Source organism: Pan troglodytes, chromosome 19 (assembly GCF_028858775.2).
Source record: "Pan troglodytes isolate AG18354 chromosome 19, NHGRI_mPanTro3-v2.0_pri, whole genome shotgun sequence".
Lineage (NCBI taxonomy): Eukaryota > Metazoa > Chordata > Mammalia > Primates > Hominidae > Pan > Pan troglodytes.
Genome location: NC_072417.2, coordinates 92,083,287 through 92,106,364, shown reverse-complemented (window position 1 = coordinate 92,106,364; position 23,078 = coordinate 92,083,287). Strand labels below are relative to the sequence as shown.

The window sequence follows — 23,078 nt, the reverse complement described above, 5'->3', positions numbered from 1 at the left end:
ACAAGTGTCACATTCTTGGGAGCAGTGTTCCTGGTCCCTCCCCGTTGACCCTCTCTCTTCTCTTGAAACCCTCCCCAGTATTTACCACATTCTTTTTGGGGTGGAAGTTTTCCCTGCAGACAAGCTCCATGAGGACACCATCCCCCTCCACGTAGCACTGAGTGGAACACACCCCCTCCCCCCCCCCGCCCCCGGTCAGGGTCAGCACACTGTGGGCATATTGAGAGGGTTGCCTGTTGTGTTCCAGAAGCTTCCTTCTTAACAAGAAGGAGGGGTAGGCCTTGCAGGAGGGGAGGGTGCCTTGCAGATGGGACCTCGGTACAGGGTGCCCATGTAGTGTCTGGGAGGAGGTGGGAGGCCGTTGCTGCCCCTCACCTGCCCCCCTCCCCCACCCTCTTCCCACTCCCCCTCCCACGCTCTTCCCTAGTTACGGCAGAGTCTACGCAGCTGCCGACCCGTACCATCACACCATCGGGCCCGCGGCGACCTACAGCATTGGAACCATGGTAAGGAGCCCAGGCCCGCCCAGCCCTGGGTGCCAGTCCTAACAGCTGGGCATGGGTGGTGAGGCCCTTGGGGGAGAGGCCGAGCCCTCTGACCAATGCCTTGGTCCCGGAGACTTTGGAAGGACCACGGCCTGGATGTGAGTTAGGATGAGGGGAGGGCTGGCCCCTCACGCCCTCTCAGTTGCGGGGAAGCAGGTTGAATGGCTGGTCAGCCCACCATACCATTTGGTCCTCTGGAAAGCACCCCAATGTGCCTGATCCGTTTCCCTGAGCTCCCTCACTATAATAAAGTCCTGTTGAGGCCCCTCCATTCCCATTTACACCAGGAAAACCTCAGAAACCAAACCAGGGCTGCCTCTCCTTCCCAGTAGAGGCTCCCAAGGCCCCGGGGCTGTTTCTGCCCACACCGCATACCCACGGCCCACCCGCACTGCTGCAGCCCCCTCACATCCGGGAGGGGAGTGTGGGTTACCGGTTGCTTCTCACCAGGCCCTAGCTCCTGGCTTCCTGGGGGCTCCTGGGGTCCTGGGGAAACAGTGCCTGCTCTGCCCCAGCCTCCTCCCTCAGGCTGTGGGGTGGAAGGGGCGGGGCAGGGAGGTGCGCGGCGTGGCGTGTCTGTGTGTGTGTGTGTGTGTGTGTGTGTGGGGCCAGCTGTTGACACGTGCAGCCCAGCTCACTCTGCACCCAGAGCTGCTTCCAGCAGACACCTGCCTCCTGTACCCACTGGCCCCAGCCCCGGGGTGTGAACACGGGTTTTAGCTAGCTTGGCATCCAGCATCAAAGATGAAAACATCTTGGGAGAGTGAGGAGGGAGGAGGTTCAGAGGCAATATGGATTTTTCCCATCTTTCTTGGTTTTGATGACTCCCTCCAATTTTTTTTTTTTTCAATTTTTAACGAGCCTCAGACACCCCCAGCAGCCTGTGGTGGCTGTGGGCAGCCACAGGCGCGGGTCTGGTGCGGCCCCACCCGGATGGAGGTGTGACACCCTGGCTCTTGGGCCCTCCGTGCAGCTGCAAGCTAAAAGCTTTCATTAATGCACGGAGGGTTCCCTCTTGTGTTTTCACTTTTTATTTTTAAGATTTTCTATTTTTCCCCAATTTTTCTTCTCTTGCACTTGCTGTGTTCTTCTTTTCTGGCAAAACTGGGTGGTGGGAGGGTGGGAGGCCCCTTCAGAGCCTTCCCTGACTGGAGGCAGCCCAGGACATGGGAGAGCTGGAGCATCCAGGACCCGCTCTCCCCAGTAGGACAGGGCTGGGCCTCAGGTGGGCCCAGGAGGACCCGGAGACCCCCCGAGAGAGCAAGGCTCTGACACTATGCCCAGCAGGCTTGCCTCTCCCAGCGTAGCCGGCTTCAGTGGCCTCAGGCTCTTGAGCCAAGGCCCAGGAACCTGCCAGGAGGCCCCTCGGTGCTCTGAAGATGCCCTGTGCCACCCTGCTGGGGTGCGAGGAGGTGGGGCTCAAGCTGGGACCCCCCCCTCTGCATAAGGACAGTGAGAGGCCAGGCCTGAGCCCAGAGAAGTGACCCAGACATAACTCAAGCTGTGACCTAGAAGCACTGTTGGCCATGACCCCAGAGCACCCCACACTGGCCCAAGACCACCATGTCAGAGGCAGGTCCTACTCTTCCTGTTGCCATGACAACCCAACTCCTTTCTCCCCAAGGAATATAGGGGGAAAGAAATCGAGACTTGGCTATTTCTCTTTTTGTTTTTCCTTTTTTTTTCTTTTTGCTTTTTCCCCTCTTCCAAAAGACGGTACTGATTGGCTGTTTTTCATCTTTGATGTTGCAGGCTAGCCTCTGCCGAGGAGGGTACAGCCGCTTCACCCCCTACTAGCAAGAGACCCAGCCCCTAACAGCATTCACACTGACTGCCTATTACACACCAAACCCAACAGCCCAAAACCAGGCACAGCCACCAGAAGACAGTGCACCCCTCCCGGTCAGCGACACGCACGGCTGGCCCCCTGCAACTCTAAAATCTATAGATATTTCTCTCCAGCCAGTTGGTCTCCCCACCCCACCTGTGCTGGTGTGTGTGTCTTTGACCCTGGTTTTTCCTGTATGTCTGAAACCGTGATTTCCTATTTTGACTTTGTTGATGTTGTACTACCCAAGCCATTGCAGGTACGGTATGCACACCGTGGGGTCCAGGCTGGGCCAGGAGACCAGGCAGCCCCCAACCTGGGAGTAGCGGTAGCACCCTATGAGGGCAAGAGCCACATTTCCTGGCCTCCCAGGCTGCACAGAACAACAGAAACGCCTGGCAGGGCCTCCCCCAAAGCCACCCGACCAGCCCCGTGCCACGGCCCTAGTGTCCAGCACCCTGACGCAGGGAGGGAGGGGCTCCAGGCACCCAGTGTGGGTCTCCCCGGCCTGAGGGTGCTCCCGCAGGCCTTCACCCAGCCAACCACAGGAGTAGCCACTGCCACTCCTTGCCCCATTCAGCTGAAACTAATATTTTTAATTAAATTTTATTGACGCTATTTCTTGCCGATGTAGTCACAAGCGTGTCGCGTGGTGTGCAAACTGCTGTGGTCACGCCAGTCTCTGCGACTCCTTAGCACTGCTGCCGCAGAAAGTGGAAATGTGGAAAGGCACGTCCTGGTCGCTCCTCAGGGAGCCCCTTAGCACCGCAGGGCCAAGGCCAGGCCGGCCTTGCAAGGGGGTTGTCCTGGAGGCACAGCCTACTTTCCCTGTCCCCAAGCTCCAAAATGTCTTTATTGGGGTATGTTCCGGAAGGAGGGGTCCTCAGCAGGCAGGAGAGCTGATGAGGGGCAGAATGCACCCTTGCTCAGGCCCTTCCCTGAGCGCAGGCCGGTCAGCCCCAGGTCAGTCCCCTCCCTGCATTAGGGAGACTGCAGGCAGGGCCCTGTGGCCTGCGGGCCACTCCTTCCTCAGCCCTGGGACTGGCCAGCCCGGTGCATGGCGCTTCTGGGGAGACACTGGCTGGGACCTCACTTGAGCACAGCCGTGGGCAGCTGCTGGCCTGCCTGGGAAAAGCCAGCCAAGACAGGCACAGTCCTTTCCTGGCACTGGCCTGGGGCACACAGATCTGCACCTCCATGACAGGGAAAAGTAGCCTCAGGTTCTGAGTGTGCCACGGCTGTGCTCCTGGGGCTGGAAGGCCAGCTGGAGGATGTGGGTTCCCCACCAGTGAGGGCTGAAGTCCTGCCGCCCACCAGGCCCTTGCCGTGGGGGGCCCGGCTCCCCCACCTCCCGTGGCCAGACCATCACCTTCTGCCATCTCATCCAGGCCGCCTCGAAGCCTGTGCTGGCCCAGCCTCTCCACTCACCCTGCCCTGCTCAGCTCTGTCTCCTCCTCATGGCCCCAGGTGTCTCCTCCCATCCTGGGCTGCCTGGGCCCCATCCTGGGATCCACCCACACTCAGCCCTGGAAGATGAGGGTCCTGGAACCTGGGAGGCAGGTGTGGCGGCGCCAGGACTTTAGGCCAGGGGCCCCGTGCCACGCGGTCCTGTCGCCTTCACACCTGCTGTGCCTCCCCCTGAGAAGCTGCAAGTCCTGCCTTTCTGTTTCTGTTGTAGTGAAACCTTCCACCGTTTCCTTCTCGGACCATGAAGGGCAAAAACAAAAAAACAAAAAAAATCACAAAACAAAAAAAAAAACAAAAAAAGATGTTAAGATCCAAGCAACAAAAAAAAAACCAACCAAACCAAGAGGCATCCAACCAAGTCCAAGTCCCGCGTCCTGGCCACACGCCCGCACCGAGGGAGCACACCGGCAGGGGCGCCGAGGAGCGGCCCCAGGACAGGACGGCCCCACCGCGTCCTGGCTGGCAGCACAGTGGGAACACGCCCCTCCGTCTCAGGCAGTGGGGGAGTTGGAGGGGAAGGGGCCTCCCTTGTGGGACCCGTGGGGGGGCTCTGTTTTCCATCCAGTCTTCCTTTCCCAGCCCCCAACTCCCAAGGCAGTGTGGAGCCCAGCGGCGGCGGAGCAGGCCCGGGCCTGAGCAGGCAGGCGCTGCTAGCAAGACTTGATCTTTGTGGCCAGCTGTGCCAGGGGGCCGGCGGGGCTGAGGGGTGCGGGCAGCTTTCATCCCAGGGGCTCCGCTGGGCCCCGTCACCCTCGTGTCGCGTCCCCTGCGTCCCACCTCCCTCCTGCCCGGCAGTCCCGCCCGTGCCCCCAGCCTGGCGAGGAAGCCGCCCAACAGTAGCCCCGGGGCCAGCTCCCAACAGAAAGGGCTGACGTGGCTCCAGGACTCAGGGGCGCTCCATGGGAGGACGAGGGAAGCCCAGCCAGCCAGGAGCCACTCCTCACACCTCCGAGTGTGGCCAAGTGGGCCCTGAGGCCAAGGCCTTACTTGCTCTTCCTGGCCATCTCTCCCTTTCTGGAGGAGGCCCGGGGCCTGTGTACACCAAGGCTGACCTCGTGCTGCCTGCTGGGACCCAGCCCTCCCTGCCGCTCCCCTGTGAGCCCAGTCCACCGTGGGCGCCCAGGGCCAGGGACGGGCCAGCGCCCGGCTGCATCGCGAGGTTGGGAGTCACAGTGGCTGTGGGCCTGGACGGGCACAGCCAGAGCAGGGGCCCATGGGAAGGGCAAGGGATGGGGAAGCCTGGGCCGGCCCCTTCCCTGCTCCCAAGGCAGGTGTCCAGGTGGCGGGAGCAGCACCAAGGACAGCCAGGCTTACCCGGTGGGAGGAGCAGGAGCAGAGCAGGTGGCAGGGAGGAACCCCTGGCGAGGCAGGGAGCACTGAAGTAGGGAAGCAGCAAAAAATACAGGCTCCCAACGTGGCTCCACTGTCTCATGAAATGTCAAAAATTTAAAAATACACCTCACTTTCTATTCAGCATCAGCTACTGAAGCTATTGAAATGGAATTCTCCTTTTCTATTCCCGTTGTACATAGCCCCATGCCCTGCCTCCGGCTTTGTCCTCTGTACAGAGCCCCCTGTCCCCTCTGCTGTTCCGGACCCTTTTCTTGCAGCAGCTCAACCCCCCGACTCAGATCCCCAGGACTGCAGCCGAGCCCCGGGCTTCCTTTCTTACCATTCTGTATGCTTCCAAGGTGTGACCATTCAAACTAACAGTATTATTAAGATTATTAATAAAGATTTCTTTCTTCAAACCAGGACAACTCTGTATGCTCTGGCAGCTCCCGGGCATGGTGGGTGGAGGGCATAGCGGCCCAGGGTGCAGGACGGGGGCCAGGACGGGATGCAGCCCTGCCTTGGCCTACAGCCAGGTGGCAATGGTGTCAGAAGGCCCTAGACTTTCCAGTCCCAATCCTCAAGTCCAGGCTGGTCCTCTGCATTCCACCCCAGGATAGGCTGGGTGGGTGGCAGCTCATGGCATATCTGTGCTGCCTGGCCTGCCTCTCGGACTCAGGTCGAGGCCAGCCCTGGTCCCTTCTTTCCTGGTTACAGCATGTGCTGGACACAGCGTGACCTCAGAGCAGAATGCACCCCAGGAAGCAGAAGGGTTAGAACTGGTGACCACAGAGCAGTGCTTGGTCGACCCAGTGCAAGAAAGAGCACGGAGCTGGGAGGGTGGGGGGACATGGCACAGAGGCATAGATGGCTGGTGCTCCAGCCAGTTCTGCACGCCTGGTGTAGCCTGAGTTGTTGGGGCCCACAAGGAGCCATGTTGCTTCAAGGTAAACCCACTTCGCCAGCCCCAGTCACCCCTCCTGGAAGGTGGGTAGGAGCTAGAGCACAGCTGCAAAGGCTCAGCTGAGGGGGGGGATGGGAAGACGAGTGGCAGAACCTGAACCCAGAGCTCAGAAGCCTGGGGCTGGGGCCGGGGCTGGACAGGGAGCCAGCATCCAGGGCCGGGCTGGTGCTGCCCGCGCCCCATCACACCAGGACTCGACTGAACGTTTCACAATGTCAGATCATTTATTTCAGAGCAGTTACACCCAGCAGAGGGGCACAGGCTTAAACGCCGGCATATTAGTTTTCCCGCACGCGAGCCCTGCATGGCGGTGGGGCTGGGGAGCCGGGGCGGTGCAATTCTGCCACACGCCACGCTCTACTAGGCCCCCTTACTCCTAATTGCCTGCTCACCAGACTGTGAGAAAATAATTGCCACTATAAATTTTCCCTCCTCTGCATAAAATATTCGGGGGAACCAGCACTTTAAAAACAGACTTCATGAAAGAAGGGCAGCAAGGCGTGGATGCTGCGCCCCCCACAACCCCCGCTGCAGAGAGGCCAGGAGCCCCTTCCTGGTTCCCCCTGGTTCCAAATGAGACAGAAAGGCTCAAAGAGCTCCCGGGAATGGTCACAGCTGAAAAAAAGTCGAGTGAGTGGCTGCATGCGGCAGCCGCTTGTGTTCACCTGCCGTCCACCCAGGACAGTCCCCGGCAGCAGCTTGTGTTCACCTGCCCTCCACCCAGGACAGTCCCCGGGCTAGCTCCAGGCTGCAGGGGGTCAGCAGAGGGAGCCTCCTGCCCCATATCCTTGGCAAACTCACTTCTCCTTCTGGGACCACACAAGAGACATGGAAGAATGTTCCTAATTAGGCAAGAGCACAGAACCCCTAATCCCAGTCTCTGCTTGGCATGAGTACCCAGGCAGGCAAGGAAGATGGAGACAGGTGGATTTCAGCTCCTGGAAGGAGCCCCGGCTCAGAGTGGCTGCTGAGCACCCAGCCTTGCCCGCCTCTGACGTGGGAACGGGTGTGGCTGTGCTGCCACCTGGTGGCCTCTTCCCTCACTGCAGGGTGAAATGATGTGGATGCCAGCCCTTAGGTGTGGGCTCCAGCTGGGGTCACAGAGCATCCCAGCCCTCAGCACTGCCCGACATAGAGGGAACCCCTACCACTGGCCCTATGTGGCCTGGGGGTGAGAGACCCCCCCCCAAAAGCGAGGGACTTCAGGCCACTGACACCGTGGAAGGACCACAACAGACCCCACCCCAGACAAGCCGCAGGATGACCCAAGGCCGTGGGGTCCAGACACCACACCAGGAAGCCTCCCAGGCAGCCCAGGTGTAGCAGAGGCTGTGCAGCTGCAGAGGCCTGGGCAGAGAAGAAAGAGCAGGAAGGACAGAGGAAGGCGCCTGTGGTGAAGACCCTGCCTCCCTCACGCCCCCACGCACCTGTGCTGACTGCTGCTCAAGGGGTAAGCCTGGAGGTCTTCCCAGTGCTTGGACGAGGCTGAGAAGGGAGGACGTGAAGGAACAGAGTAGCTGGAAAAGCCCCTGCAGGTCCTGCAGCTCCTGCACTCAGGCTGGGGCTGGGCTGGCGCGGGGGGCAGGTGCTGCTTCCTGCCTGGACTGACCTGCTACCCCAGCCTGAAGGGCAGCTTGTCCAGAGCCCACGGCCTCTCGCTGGGCAGAGGCAGGGCCACAGCGCAGACTGCCTCAGAGCCACTTCCCTGCATGCCCACAGCCCGGAAGAGACGCAGCAGAGCCAGGGGCTGCTGAAAACGCTCCGGAGATGACCTCACACTCAGCAGCACAGTAAATTGCCAACGCCAGGAAACACGGAGCAGCTGGGGCTGGCCCACGTGGAGGCACGAAGCCAGCGCCGGCTGGCCCAGAATGCCCACTCCTCAGGGAAAAGGGCCTTCCACACTGGGAGGACGGTTCTCCAGGGCATCCTCTCCCGCCATCCCGCAGGCAGCCCCACCCCAGGAGCTGCTGTAGCTCGTCCTCATGCTCAGAAATGTCTCGGCACCTGCTCCAAAGCCAACCTGCCACGATCTAAGACCCTTTCTAATAGTTTCATCTGCAGGAAAGAAAATCATCATTCTCAGCATCAGCATCTTGCAGCCTATTAGGAAATATCCTTTATGGAATTTTCTGTTCTCAACTTCTCCCCTCCTTTCATTTTCACCTGGGAACCAGGTACCGTGGGGAGGGACAAGGCAGAAACAGAAAGCCCGCCACTCGCCTCGCAGTGACCAACGCTGCGATCCCACTGCTTGGTTTCCTGTTTCCATCGCCCCCCACCAGAAAGCCACAGCACTCAGCCCGGGGTCTCCCACCCCAGCCCCGGGACCGGGACCTCGCTGCCACTGTGGGCACTTAGCAGGTCCAGCGCAGGCCAGGGGCAGACAGCCGGGAAGAGGCCTCAGCCCGAGGCCAGGAGACCACCCGGCCTTAGCATCCACTCATGCGGGGGCTGAATAAAGCAGAACTGCCCTGCCCCACTCGGCCTGAGGTACCCGGAACCCTTCCTTGGGGACAGGCTCCACCAGAAATTCCATGCGACGATCCTGGCCGGGCCCGGCGGCTTCCACCAGCAGGTCCACTATCCGGTACTGGGTGGCAAAAGCCAACCCCAGGAACATGGGCATCTCTGGCCTCGGCAGCTCCCTGCCCGGAGAGTCATCACTCATCCCTCCCCAGCAGTGGATTCGGAAGCAACGGACTTGTGAGAGGAGGAAGGACCAGTGCAGGGTGCAGCTGAGCTGGAGCAGAGCAGGGGGCCCCTCCCGCTCAGAAGCGGATGGCTGCCAGCGGATGTGAGAGATGGTGACGGCCTGCACCTGGGGCAGAGGGGCCAGCAGGCTGGCAGCGTCCACCACCTGGCAGGAGAGAAGGCTCAGCACGGCTGGACGCCCGGGGGCGGGGAGAGGGTGCCCCCACGCACACATTTCCCCTCCCTGACTCCTCCACCCCAGTTCCCCGCTGAACCCAAGAAGGGGGCGGCCTGGGGCGGCCTCCACCCCCACTCCAGCTGGACAAACAGCCAGCCCAGCCCGAGCCCCTCTGGGAAGCATCACCTGGATCTCTCCAAGCCGACAGGTGAAACTCTCCTCCTCCCGACTACCCGGCGGCCGTGAGAAGCAAACGAGGAGGTCTAGCAGCAGGCACCCACGCAGGCTCACCTCGTAGCAGCTACGGGGCGAAAGGGCTGATCACTGGCCGGGCTCAGCCCAGAGGCTCCAGGGTGAGCCGTCCAGAGGCCCCAAGCCACAGCAGAAGGGAGATGCATCCCAGGGTCATGGGGGACCCCAGGCCGACAGCAGGGCTCCCAGCAGCTGTCCTGGGCTTCTGTCTCAGAGCTGCCCAAAACCTGGGGGCCAGCCCAGGGCCCCTCCATCCCTCCAGCTCTGGGGTTTCCCAACAGAGACTTGAGTGAGGGAGAAGGACGTGAAGAAGCAGAGGGACTTACTGCTGGACCCAGCCCCCACTCAGCTGCCGGCCGCAGCGGCCCACCCATCTGGCCAGCTTGGTGGGGGGCACCCGGAGGGGTCGGAGGCTGTGTCTTGAGCTTGTTTCTGCTGCAGAAGGAGACACAGAACTTGAAAAAGGAGAATCTCAAAGGAAAAGGCACTGAGAAGGACCACCAAGGGCGCCCCAGGAGTCCAGAGAAGACTGCCTGATTCGGCCAGATGCTTGCAGGTCCCAAGAAGCAACCAGCAAGGGCTCCGGAGGAGCTCGGTGAAAGAAATGCATGTCTGGGGTCAGCCACGCTCTCACTCGTCCTGGCGTCCTCCAGCCTGCCGTCTCCCCCACCCCATTTACTCGCCCCTCTCCACGCCACGGCCAGCAGCAAAGCTGTGTGCAGCTCAGGTCTCTGGGAGGGGCCCATGTCCACCCTGCATAGGAGCCTCAGCTGCCCGACGAGGACACAGGACAGAGGTTGTGGCTGAGAAGTGAATCCTCCCTGTCCAGGCCTTGACCACAAGCTGCCCTGACTCCAGCAAAGGCAGGATTTACCCCCCCACTGTCCACACCAGCTCCTCCCCACACCCCAGGAGCCTCTCCACACTTCTCTTCCCTGAGCTCTCCGCCCTGGGCAGAGGCAGGCCTGGGCCCCATTACCTCACCGTTCAACACTGAGATGCCACCGATGTGGCAGCTGCCGGCATCCCCTGTGGTCAGCTCCAAAGCAACTGTGACGTCCGTGGGCCCCTCAAGCTTATACACCATGGACAGGTAAATCTTGGGTGGCACTGGGGCCTGCAGGGAAAATAACCTGGGGAAAAAGGTCCTGTGATGAGTGCCGTGGAGAGACCACTGAGAAATCGAAGCCAGCTCCAAATCGCGTCCACCAGCCCCTCCCTCCAGGAACAGAGGGCCTGGGTGCCAAATGCTCCCACATCGTGGTCCTGTCCGTAGCCAGGGGACAAGTCCTCCCCCAAGGCCAGATTCTTTTGTGGGCTGAAACATCTCAGTTCTGAAATACCATATGGGATTCCCTCATATGGGGCATCTAAAGTATCCAAACTCACAGATGCAGAGTAAAGGGGTGGCTTTGGGGGGCTGGGGGAGGATGGGGGGCTAATGTGCAATGGGGAGAGTCCAGTCCTACAAGATGACACAGTTCTAGGGATCTGTCACGTAGCAACGTACGCAGAGTTAACACTCCTGTACTGTTCACTTCAACAGGGTTAAGATGGTGAATTTCATGTTAATGCATTTTTGACCACAATTTTTAAAAACCCATCTGAGTCTGTCCTCTGTCCTTGTTCTGGCCTCCACTGCCCCATCTGTCCAGTTCCATGGCCACCACGTGTGATGGGAGAAGCTGGTGAGCCCACCGTCCTCCGTCACTCACCCACCTCACAGCCACATTTCCAACCTCCGGTGGGATCACACCCCGGACGAGCAGGGAGCTGCCTCCATGCCAGGCATCCTCCAGGCAGCAGTGCGTCCTCACCCAGCCCCGGCCATCCCCTCCCAGCCTGTGTTCTCCAAACAAGGGCTGGATCTCCTGGGCGCTCAGGTGGTACCAGGGCCCCACCGCCTCTTCCTGAAGAAAAGGGCAGAACAGGGGCACTCAGCAGAGGCCAACAGAGCAGGGGTGCCCGGAGCGGCAGGGAAGGGTAAGACCACCACCGTGCCTGCTGGCAAGTCCCAGGCTCCTCCCACCTGTCCCAGCTGAGGCCAGAGGACAGACACGGAGGGAAGACACCCACCCACCTGGCCATAGCAGACCCTCCGTGCACCCATGCCCAGGCAGAAGGACGTGACGAAAGGCAAGGAGCAGATGCTATGTGTGGGCAGATAACGCTCCAGCCGGCCCCAGAACCTGCCAGAGACATGGGGGCAACAGCTCGGTCCGGAGGAAGGGAGGGAGCCTCTCAGTGTCCCTCAAACTTGCTGGTGGAAACTCGAGGCTCTCCTGCACCCTCCAAGACAGGACTTCCGGGAGGACTGCAGCCTCCCCGTCTACAGATACGCTGCAAACACGAGTCTGCAGGAAGCGGCCGCTGGGTTTGGTCCCTGCCCGGAAGCAGCCAGGGTGCTGGCTTCCTCCCCTGTCATCCTCCCTTAACCACCCCCCCATAGGAAGGGTCACTAAAGAGCACAAACGTGTCCTATCAGAGACACCAGAAACCCCTCCCTCCCATCAGCCTGCACTAAGCACCCAGGACAGCAGGACTCACTTGTCCTGGTTCTGGAAGAAATCCTTCTTCTCCAGACACTCATACACCCAGCCGGGGGCAAACAAAGCCACGGAGAAGCCATGCTTTCGGATCAGCTCCAACGACTGAAGAGACAGAGGGAGACGCTGGGCACATCAGGACCAGAGTCCAGACAGGCTCCTGGACGCCAGTGACGTGGGGTTGGGGCTCTCAGGGCAGCTCAGAAACGGGAGGGGGAAGCTGTCCAACCCCTCCCTCCTAGCTGCACCTGGGGGCTGCTGGGCATCACCCCCATCGTTCCACAAGCCCGCCAGAAGAGGGCGCGGGAGAAGCGGTCAGCGCTGCTGCAAGGGCAGGGGGGCAGGAGCTGGGCCCTAACTGGCTGTGGCCGCGCGGTCCCATTGTCCTCTGGCACACCTCTCATTCGATTATCAGAATCACGGGCAGTAAAGAGGCTCTTTAGTTATTGAATTTACTCATTTAAAGCTAAATTAAGGGCTGAGAATATCCCTGGGGCTCTGGGAAGGGGCAGGACTGATAGACCAGAGGCAGGCAGAGCCCTGCGCATCCCACGCCAGGGGCACCGGCCTGGCCCCGCTCCTTCCTCCGTGCTGGTGTGACCTGCCTTGCCAGAAAATGCTCCCTCGTCATGACACCTACCGATCCCCAAACCCTGGGCACCTCCCCCGTCCTCACCCCTGAGCCGCAGTGAGAGGCGCTGCAGGCCCCTGTGCGTCCCCGCAGGCTTCCCTTGCAGGGAAGATCAAGGAACGCAGCTGGGACAGGAGGCCCAGGCCTGCCGAGGACCGGACAGCGGGGGAACAGTGCGCCTCTGTCTGGTAACACCCACACAAAAATACATTATCTGATTGTAGAAATAGCCGGGAAAGGGGTTTCAGGGGGGACATAGCTTGGCCGGGGCAGGACACCTGTTTCTCAGTGCCACGGGATCCCCACTCTGGGAAGAACAGCTGCTATCATTCCTTTGAGGTGCAGATGGGAATGGAAGGTCCATGAGGAAATGAGGTCCCAGGGGAGGCACTGGGCCGCTGGCCCTTGGACGAAAGCCACCACCCACCTTGTCTGTGTCGAATCGGCCTCCGACCACGTTCCCCCGAGCAAACACATCCACGCCCACGTACACATCAGCCCGGCGCTCCCCAGCCTGCCCCAGCATCCGCTCCAAGTGCTCCTCCCGCCAGTTATAGTTAGTGAAGAAGCCGTCACAGGAATCAAAGAAGACCCTGAGAAGCAACAAGGACCTGCTGTGAGGCCCAGGCCCAGAAGGATGGGGCCACCCCCCACCAACCCTGCAGTCTCAGCCTTTCCCCTCCTAGTACTCAGAGGGACGGGCCCACCCCACCCCACCCTACCCCACCCCACACAGCCTCAGCCTTTCCCCTCCTAGAGCCCAGAGGGACAGGGCCACCCCCTCCACCTGCACAATCTCAGCCTTTCCCCTCCTAGAGCTCAGAGGCACCTGCAACTCACGGGCTGGGAGCTGCCTCCAGGACCTAGGATACGGCCTGTTCCCCAGGGGCAGCGAGCAGCCCAGATGGTGACCTGAAACCCTCGCCCAGCATCCATGGTGTCTGCTGAGGCTCAGGATGTTAAGAGAACTCTGCCTTTTTGAGACAGAGTCTCGCTCTGTCGCTCAGGCTGGAGTGCAGTGGCACGATCTTGGCTCACTGCAAGCTCCGCCTCCCAGGTTCACGCCATTCTCCTGCCTCAGCCTCCCGAGTAGCTGGGGCTACAGGTGCCCGCCACCATGCCCAGCTAATTTTTTGTATTTTCAGTAGAGACGGAGTTTCACCGTGTTAGCCAGGATGGTCTCAACCTCCTGACCTCTTGATCTGCCCACCTCGGCGTCCCAAAGTGCTGGGATTACAGACATGAGCCACTGCGCCCAGCCTACCTTCTCCCTCTTTTTACCCAATGCAGTCATATATGCATCACCTCCATGAGGAAGACTGCGCCCGCCCCTTGCGGCACCCACCCCTCGCATTCCCCCTCCCCCCCCACGGCACCTGCCCCCTCACAGCGCCTGTCTGCAGGCTCACCTGTTGTGCTGGTTGAGTTCGTCTTGCCATTTGAGCTGCCCACTTTGCACCACACTGTCATACCAGAGCACCAGGCCCCCTGGGACCTGCCGGTGCAGCTGTGTGGTGAGGTACCGCAGGAAAGGAGGCATGTTCCCCACAGCGGCCAGCTGAAAGAGAAGAACAAGGTGAGAGCCCCAGTGAGCCCCAGATCCATCTATCATGAGAAGTATCCAGCGCTGGACAGACAGGGGGATGCAGAGCAAACAGACCCACAGGTGAAGCTGCAGTTCTGAAAGGCCCTCCCCGCCACAGCCCCGAAAGTGGAGTCCAGCGAAACAGACGACCGTCCTTTCTTATTGCGGCAAGAAGGACATGAACGCAGAAGTCAGGAAAAGACAGAGTGCACCGAAAGGGGAGGATGCCCTGAGAAGGAAGCCACACCCCCAGCCCAGAGCAGAGCGCGGAAAAGGAAAGGTGTGCTCACAGGCAGGGGCGGGAAATGTGAGAGCCGGCCAAGCACGCTTGCTGGAAACAGTCGGAGGAGATTCTGTCTCACTGCGTGTAACTAAGATTTCAGAGTTGGCACTGCCTGGGAGGCGAGAAGTGGCTCTTACTGCTGCAACCTGCAGCCCAGGCGTGGGGCGAGGTGAGGCCAAGGAAGGAAAGAGGTAGAGGTGGGCGGCAACACAGCAAGGGGCGGGGAGGTGGGTGAGGGCTGGGCACTCACACTCAGAGAGTTCTCGATGTTGATCAGCCAGCCATCAAAACGAAAAAACTGAGTGATCTGGACCAGCCGGTCAGCCACTGCCTGGTACGAGCGCTCATCCCCGGCCAGGAAGGCTTCACAGAGCCTTCCCCCTTCATTCCACTCCGTGATGAAAGTCCCTGTGAGGATAGGAGAGAAACAAGGTCAGCCACGGGAATCACTTTCCCTCCACCCACAGTTTTCAAAGCGAGGTTCTCGAACCAGCAGCTTCAGTATCACCTGACCACTTGGTAGACATTCAAATCCCCATATATCCCGTGAATCAGACACTGCCAGTGCGGACCAGCAGTCCTGGTGACGGAAGCCCATCAACGATTGGGATTGAGGCTAAAGCTGAGAAGCACTGTTCTGACCCAGGAATCGGCAAACCGTGGCCCTTGGGCCGATGCCCACTACTACCTGTGTTTGTAAAATGCAATTTTACTGGAACACGGCCCTGCCTATTTGTGTACCTGCCATCACTCCAACAATCACCACAGTGACCCAGTGGTCTGAAATGCTGAAAATACTATCTGGTCCTTTCCAGAAAAAGCCTGCAGATGCCTGTCCTGACCGACCAAGGCGGCCCCCAGCGAGGGGCTCTGGGCACTGAGAAGCAGGCAAAGCCCGTGCCTCCTAATCACGGGGTCCCCTGGCTGGTGAGCTGAGGAGTCTGGCTGACACAGAGGTGAGTCCTTGGCTCTTACCCAGCACGCAGACCCCATGCCTGTGGGCAGTGTTGGTCCAGCCCACCGGGGGGATGGTGACGGTGTGGTGGCTGAAGTACACAAAGACGTCGATGCACTGCCAGTGGTAGAAAGCATAGGGAGTCTGCACCACCGAGCCCTGAATGAACCTGGGGAAAGAAACAGAAAAGGGCTGGCCACGGCAGCTCATGCCTTTATTCCCAGCACTTTGGCAGGCCAAGGCAGGCGGATCACTTGAGCCCAGGAGTTTAAGACCAGCCTGGGCAACATGGCAAAACCCCATCTCTCCCCCCAAAAACTGGAAAAATTAGCCAGGTGTGGTGGTGCACACCTGTAGTCCCAGCTACTTGGGAGGCTGAAGTGGGAGAGTCGCTTGAGCCTGGGAGGTCAAGGCTGGAGAGAGCCCAGATTGTACCACTGTACTCCAGCCTGGGTGACAGAGTAAGACCCTGTCTCAAAATACAGGAAAAAAGAAACAGAGTCAGGTCCCAGGAAGCAGAATAAGGACACGGAGACCGCAGGGTGTCCCCAAAGGTTTCTCTTTAGTTCCATTCAGTCAAGACTCCCTGGAAGCCTGCTGTGTCCAGGCAAGGTGCAGGCAGGGAGAGAGGCAGGAACCAGCTGCCACTCCTGTAGCCACAGGCAGAGTGCTCTGACCGGAGCATCAGGCATCTGCCATTGCATCTAATGGACCGAGCACTGCTACCCCCTGTGAGCCAATGAACAAGGGAGAGAAAGGAGGGGAAGCAGGAAGTCTCGTGTCAAAGTCCCGTCTCTGGCTTCCCACTCTATGTGGAGGGGTAGGCAGTCCCTCAGAACAGAGTCTCCCGGAACTCGAAGGTCGGGGTTGACAGCCCTGTGAGCTGCGCCCAAGGTTTCATCACCTGCTTCTGTCTCTACCTTGATGGTTGGCTCTGACTCAAGCCTTCCCATCAATCACAGGGTCCAAGATTGTTTTATGGACATTTAAAAGCGCCACGTGGACTCCACGGCAACTTTGGATGGGACGTCTGCAGCTGGGGTGGGTGGGGCATGTAACATCTCTGTGCATGAAAGCCAGAGCCCAGCGACCCAGAACAGGATCAGAGCTTACGGGAAGAAGGTGACGAACACCAAACCAAGTGAGGGGGTGAGGCTGCGGACAGGCAGCTGAAGAGGACCCCCTGCCTGCTGTGCCCCCTCCCATCTACTACCAGCCTTCAAGTTGAGGAGGTTCAAGGAGTCAAATGATTCTAGAGCTGAAAGGGACATAAGACACTGCCTAATCCAACCTTCCTTTTTTTATTTTTTTTTTTTTGAGACAGAGTCTCCCTCTGTTGCCCAGGCTGGAGTGCAGTAGTGCAATCTTGGCTCACTGCAATCTCTGCCTCCCTGGTTCAAGCGATTCTCCTGCATTAGCCCCCTAAGTAGCTGGGATTACAGGCACCTGCCACCATGCCTGGCTAATTTTTCTATTTTTAGTAGGGGCAGAGTTTCGCCATGTTGGCCAGGCTGGTCTCAAACTCCTGAGGTCAGGTGACCCACCTGCCTTGACCTCCCAAAGTGCCGGGATTATAGGTGTGAGCCACCAAGCCCAGCCCAGTCTTCCCTTTTTACAGATGAAACACTGGGGCCTGCCTTCTTCTCGCAGTTAGTGCCATCCCTCCAATGCCCGTCTCCTGACTGCCCGCCCAGTGCTCTTTCTACACATGGCACTCTCTCCCGCCCCTCCAGCCCCCACCCCAGCAAAGGAGAACAATGTAAGCAACATCAATGTAAGGCCAGGTCCTCACCTGTCGTCCAGGTACCCGCCCATCATGTCATGACACAACAAAGTCCGGGGCCTCTGGCTGCTCAGAGGGGGCTGGCGACACGCCAGGGGCTCCAGGGCCACATTAAAGCCATCCTCCAAGCGGGGCTTCCACGCCAAGAGCTCCTCCAGCGAAGACAAGTAAAAGCTGATAGGTTTGGTGGTGTCCTTGTCATAATATCTAACTGGTCCGAGGACAGAAACATTGAGCAATTAATGGAAACTATTATAGGATTAATCGAAATACTTTAACAATAACAGAGAAGGAACATGAGAGGGGGCGGGGGCTGACCTGCCCCAAAGCCCCAGGTGTGAAGGTGGAGTCGGTATTCAGAGCCTCTGTCTCCTCACCTGGCAGGGGGTCCGGGGAAAAACTGACCACCTCTCGAAAGACTGTCTCTTCTTCACCATCTCTGATGCTAAGCAAAGAGGGAGTCGTACATTTATAAATAAAAACATAAATAGGTAAGAACACTTAGAAGCAAATGGACCAGTTTCATCTAAACACAGAGAGATATTCTCTGCCTTATGTTGTTTAATATTAACTATAGAAACATTGTATAAAGCAAGGAAGTGCCCTGTGATAATCCTAAGGTTTTACCTGTATTAGCAACCAGGGCTTGGCTTCCACATGGACACACGTACCAATGATTACTCCTAAGAATAAACCTTACCCTAGGCCAGACGCAGTGGCTCACGCCTGTAATCCCAACACTTTGGGAAGCCAGGGCAGGCGGATCACCTGAGGTCAGGAGTTCAAGACCAGCCTGGCCAACATGGCAAAACCCCGTCTCTACTAATACAAAAATTAGCTGGGCATGGTGGCGCACGCCTGTAATCCCAGCACTTTGGGAGGCTGAGGCAGGGAGAATCACTTGAACCTGGGAGGCGAAGTTTGCAGTGAGCCGGGACTGTGCCACTACACTCCAACTTGGGCAACAGAACGAGACTCCATCTCAAAAAAAAAAATAAATAAATAGAATAAACCTTACCCTCTAAAGCAGCCACCCCAATACCACACTCCAAAGACCAGACATAAATACTTCACAGGGTCCCCAGGATTTTCTATGGCCAAGGACAATATCCAAATACCCAAAGTACCAGAAAGTTTCAGGTCCTAAGAGAGCAGAGGCCAGGCTTCCTCTATAGGCCACACTTCCCTAAGTGCCTTCCGCGCTGTTCATGGATGTATGTTACAGGGAGAAAGAGTTCCTTCGTTCCTTCGGTACATTAACATGGAAAGCTCCTAAATACATCTCAAACCACTTTCTTTTAAAAATTGATTGATTAATTGAGACAGAGTCTCGCTCTGTCACCCAGGCTGGAGTAAGGTGGTGAAATCTCAGCTCACTGCAACCTCCAGTTCCTGGGTTCAAGTGAGTCTCCTGCCTCAGCTTCCCAAGTAGCTGGGATTACAGGCATCTGCCACCACACCTGACTAATTTTGTACTTTTAGTAGAGACTGAGTTTCACCATGTTGGCCAGGCTGGTCTCAAACTCCCGAACTCAGGTGATCACACGCCTCAGCCTCCCAAGTGCTGAGATTACAGGCATAAGCCACCATGCCTGGCCTAAAAAATCATTATTATTTTAGGAGCAGTAAGAAGACACTGCAGTGGCTATTTAGAGGCCATGGCACCAACGTTGAGATTCCCTAAATCTACCAACGCCCGAGGCCACTTCTTTGTTCACTGAGTTGTCATCTGCCATCACTCCACTGCCATTCAGAGGCCTGTTGCAAAGAGTCCTCTGTAGCATCTGCCACCACCAAACACTGACCCAGGGCCTCCAGAATGACATTGGGAGACCCTGAGAACTGCAAGGGTGGGGGACGGATTCAAGCAGAGACGCCGCAGTTGTTCCTCTCCACCTTCCTTTTCCGAAGCCCCCTTCCTTGTTGATGTCCTTATTATACTTCAGCCACCCCCTCCCAGACCTTCTCAGAACAATCCCACACCAGGTCACCTTTGTCACCTGTCATTCCTCCACTAGGAGGGAAAGAGCCATCTCTACATTCCTCCTGTCCAAAAATATCTTTCCCAGCAGCCAGCCTCCATCCCATCTTCATGAGGTCTGAAATGCTCAGCAGTCTCACTGCTTTGGGTTTAGAAACAAAGCTACGGCTGCTGTTTCCGGAAGCCATGTCTGTGCTCCTAACTTTTCCCCCTGCAACCTACTGAGCGGGGGTTTACTGGGTGGGCAGGTGCCCCCCAAAGGAAGGAAGCCCAGCCCAGAGGTGCATGTTCGTCCCTTTCTGTCTCTGTGCTTTGGCCCTTTCTGTTCCCCGCCAGTTGGATACCATACTCCCTATTCTCCACCTACTGAAGGCTTCCTCCTCCCCAAAGACTCAGTTCTAGTGTCACCCCTACAGAAGGCCACCCCTTCCACCAGCCGGCATCCACTGAGCCAGGCATGAGCACCGCCGCCGGGATCTTCCGCATAGACCAGCGACGTGGGAAGCAGGGGTCTGGCCGGGGCGTCGGGATTCCCGCTGGGCCCCGCGGCCACTCGGGTTTGCACCCGTATTTCTGAGATAGGCAGGGGTCACGCACGGGGGCCGGAGGCCGCTGCCCGGCAGTGGCGCGAGGACGGCGGGGCGGGCCGGGGCGGAGGGGCGCTGCCACCCTCTGTCCCTTACTGTGCACGGAGCGGACACAGGCGCCGGCCCCCCGCCCCTCGGCGCGCCCGTGCCGGGAAACCTCGGGCCCCGGGGCCACGGACTCTCAGCCCCGCGGATCGGGGGTCACGCGGGCCCCGCAGCCCCACCTCCTTCCCGGCCGCCGCCGCCGCGGCCGCGGCTCCTGATCCTCCTGCTCCTCCTGCGTCCGCGCCTCCGGGGCCGCCAGCCCCTGCAGCTGCCGCCGCCGCCGCCGTGTAGCCGACCGGGTGACCGTCACCGCCGCGGCCTCCATGACACTGTCCGCGCCCGCCGAGAGCCAATCGCAGGCCCGGGCCCGCCCCCGCGCCGCGCTCGGCCAATGGGAAGTGCGCAGCGCTGACGCCGCGCTGGGACAGGACTCCGAGCCGACTCCCGGCCAGCGGCCGCGCGGCGGGGACTTTGTTGCGGCGACAGGCCGGGGGCGGGGCCGAGGACGGGGCGGGGCTGTGAGGGGCGGGGCCTGGGCGAGTTCCGAGCCCAGGGTTCGTCGTCGTTCTTGTTGTTGCCCATCATTGGCTATGAGTCCAGGGTGCTAGAAGGCTCTAGAAGGCTTCGGAACGCCCCAATCTTAGAGTTCTCTCTTTAGCCTCACCAGCTTCCTTTTTCAAGCAAACCGAGGTTTATCCCAGAGAGATTAAGCAATCTCCCAGAGGGCACAAAGTCAGCAAATGGTGGCAATGAGATTTTAACTCATGCAGCTAACCCCTGTTAAAAGATAATTTTCAGACCGGGCGCGGTGACTCACGTCTGCGATCCCAGCACTTTGGGAGGCCGAGGCGGGCGGATCACCTGAAGTCAGGAGTTCGAGACTACCCTGGCCAACATAGTGAAACCCCGTCTCTACTTAAAATACAAAAATTAGCCGGGCGTGGTGGTACATGCCTGTAATCCCAGCTACCTGAGAGGCTGAGACTGGAGAATCGCTGGAACCCGGGAGGCAGAGGCTGCAATGAGCCGAGACGATGCCATTGCACTCCAGCCTGGGCAACAGAGGGAGACTCCGTCTCAAAAAAAAAAAAAAAAAAAAAAAAAAAAAAGATGAAAGGTTAGTAGGTTAGTATCGGGCCATGTGGAAGCTGGTGTCCTATGTAGGATGCATAGTTTTCCAGTGAAACACAGATTTCTTTCTACAGCCCCACGCCTGTGCCCAACAGTAGTAGTTGCTCTACCCCTAAGCGTACAGGGTCTGGAGTGGCACCTCTGCAACAGTGGCACTGCCCAGCGTCTTAGGCACAAAAGGAGTTCACAGGAAACATGATAGAACAGAGCCCTGAGAAGCCAGAACTCAAGGCTGGGCCCCACAGGGCAAACCAAGGCTCTCCTCCCTCCAGGCCCCAACGCCCCTCCACAACTAGGAGCTTCCAGTGCTGGGCTGCAGCTGCCGCCCAAGCCAAGTTGACTGGGCCTTTATTATTGTTGCAGACTTTGAACTTTATGAGGCTCCAAGCTTCCATAAACGCCAATGGTGGGAACTATGACTAAGGTTGTTGAATATGGGCCATGGTGCAGGCCAGCCAGTTAGGCAGGAAGGACGGGCCACTCAGAAGCAGGACACGCTGACCCATGGGGAGGACAGAGAAGGCAGAGCCCTCCTCTTTGGGGCTTCAGTCCTGGGAAGCTTACAGTGAGCGAGGGCAGTGGATCCCCAAGTTCCCTCCTGCTGTGTTCAGGGGTGCACCGGACGTGGACAGTCTTGATCTGGGGTGCATGTAACCAGGTGTTCCCAAGCCCTCACCTGCAGCTTAGCAATAAAAATAGATAAACTTTCATCCTACCCAGATTAGAACACAGTTCTAAGGGATACTTTGAACAGCCCTTGGGTAATGCTCAGTCTCTGGGAGAAAATATGCCCAGACCTCCCTTTTCTTCTCTCCTTTCCAAAGAGTAGGCACCTGGTCTAGAAGAGCAAGAAAGTGAAGGCAGCCTTGCACGCCCCTGAGGACAGAAAGGACTTAGGCCTTGTGGCCTCTTGTTAGCCCCTGTGGCTTGTGGTCTCTCTGGACGTCAGGCCAAGCCTGGAGGGGCCCTGTCTGCCTTGAGCTCACATTGGCTCATACTGGGGCTCTGGATCCGTTTGAGGCCTGAGTGGGCCCTCTAAAACCCTAACCTTCTGGTGTTTCCAGATAACATACAGAGCAATCAGTTAAATTTGAATTCCAAATAAATGATGCCTGGGACATAGGACAAGCTTATATTAAAAAGTTATTGCATATTTATCTAAAATTCAAACCGAACTAGGATGCTGTCTATGCATTTGCTAAATCTGGCATCCCTACCTGTGAGTCTGAACTACAGCCTCGGCAGAGCCACCCTGCCCTGTTACAGGGGCCCCTCTGACACCTCCCTGCAGGCTCTTGGCTGTCCTGGGCTCTGCCCACACCAGTACTGGAAGCCTGGTTGGTTTGGAACAGCTGAGCCTCGGGTCTCCCTGCCTGACCGTGCTGTCCCATCAGCTTCCTGTTGCAGGTCGTGCCACAGTGCATGCACTTGCCTCTGCACCCCCCTCGCCATGCCCAGAGCGCCCGGAGTGGGGACCTAGACTCACACCTGCTTGCTCTGCCTTCCTCTGCCTCCTCCTTCATGGCCTCCGGGGGAGCCGGAAATGAGAATCAGGTGAGTGGACACCACCTGGTCCCCGGGCTTGGTTGCTGATATGCTGAAGAGTGTGGCAGGAACTAATTGTCCCCAATATTCCTTCCGAGCCTGTCCTTTAGGAACGGAAGCCCCACGTTTTTGCTGACTACATGGTAGCCCAGATGAAGACAGCATTCCCCAGAGGCAGAACTTACATCTGCCACGTGTACTTACTTACAAGTAAGCTGTGGTTTATGAAACAAGAAACAAAGTGATAAGTGCAATTCTGGTTGTGCCTGCAAAACAAAGGGGGCATTGCCCTCCACCTTTCCTTCCTCGCTTCTGTTGGTCGCCAGCTGGGTGCAAGGATGTGATGGCAGGAACTGCAGCAACCATCTGAGACCATGAGATGGAAGCCACTTGTGGAAGGGCTGGGAGGGGCCTAGGTCCCCAACAGCAAGACTAGTGTTGCCCTGGACTGCTTATGTCTGGACTTTTTTTTTTTTTTTTTTTTTTGAGACAGAGTCTCACTCTCATCCAGGCTGGAGCTCAGTGGCGTGATCTCCACACACTAACTGCAACCTCCAGCTCCCGGGTTCAGGCGATTCTCCTGCCTCAGCCTCCCAAGTAGCTGGGATTACAGGCACCCACCACCACGCCTGGCTAATTTTTTGTATTTTCGGTGGAGACAGGGTTTCACCATGTTGGCCAGGCTAGTCTCGAACTCCCACCTCAGCCTCCTGAATAGCTGGGAGTACAGGCACCCACCACCACGC

General features: G+C 58.4%; 2 protein-coding genes across 40 annotated transcripts in view; one reads left to right on the top strand and one right to left on the bottom strand.

The window, feature by feature from the left end:
* RBFOX3 (RNA binding fox-1 homolog 3) overlaps positions 1-5,600 on the top strand; it is a 526,282-nt gene extending 520,682 nt beyond the window's left edge. For 16 of the 31 annotated variants that reach the window (XM_063799974.1, XM_063799973.1, XM_063799968.1 and 13 more), the window contains 2 exons: positions 428-506; positions 2,298-5,600. In XM_063799974.1, the coding sequence (XP_063656044.1) occupies positions 428-506; positions 2,298-2,342 (124 nt within the window). In that variant the 3' untranslated portion in view covers positions 2,343-5,600. The remainder of the gene's footprint in view (positions 1-427; positions 507-2,297) is intronic. The other 15 variants (XM_063799978.1, XM_063799981.1, XM_063799989.1 and 12 more) reach the window with 1 other exon arrangement.
* Positions 5,601-6,341: 741 nt separating this feature from the next.
* Positions 6,342-20,104, bottom strand: ENGASE (endo-beta-N-acetylglucosaminidase). 9 transcript variants are annotated; one of them, XM_054670213.2, is made up of 15 exons: positions 19,836-20,104; positions 17,421-17,488; positions 17,053-17,254; positions 15,281-15,429; positions 14,556-14,713; positions 13,847-13,995; positions 12,865-13,030; positions 12,055-12,243; positions 11,808-11,911; positions 11,341-11,449; positions 10,980-11,170; positions 10,245-10,393; positions 9,587-9,695; positions 9,195-9,309; positions 6,342-8,996 (listed from the first exon to the last, which is right to left on the bottom strand). In XM_054670213.2, the coding sequence occupies exons 1-15, from the start codon at positions 19,979-19,981 to the stop codon at positions 8,580-8,582; spliced, it is 2,421 nt and encodes an 806-aa protein (XP_054526188.1). In that variant the 5' UTR covers positions 19,982-20,104; the 3' UTR covers positions 6,342-8,579. The 9 variants fall into 9 exon arrangements, 7 of the variants coding, with proteins under 7 accessions (XP_054526188.1, XP_001159278.1, XP_009431685.1 ...); XR_675536.5 differs by lacking the exon at positions 12,055-12,243 and having other exon boundaries at positions 6,342-6,801; positions 6,846-9,309; positions 19,836-20,103; XM_001159278.7 differs by lacking the exon at positions 12,055-12,243 and having other exon boundaries at positions 19,836-20,103.
* Positions 20,105-23,078: the final 2,974 nt, after the last annotated feature.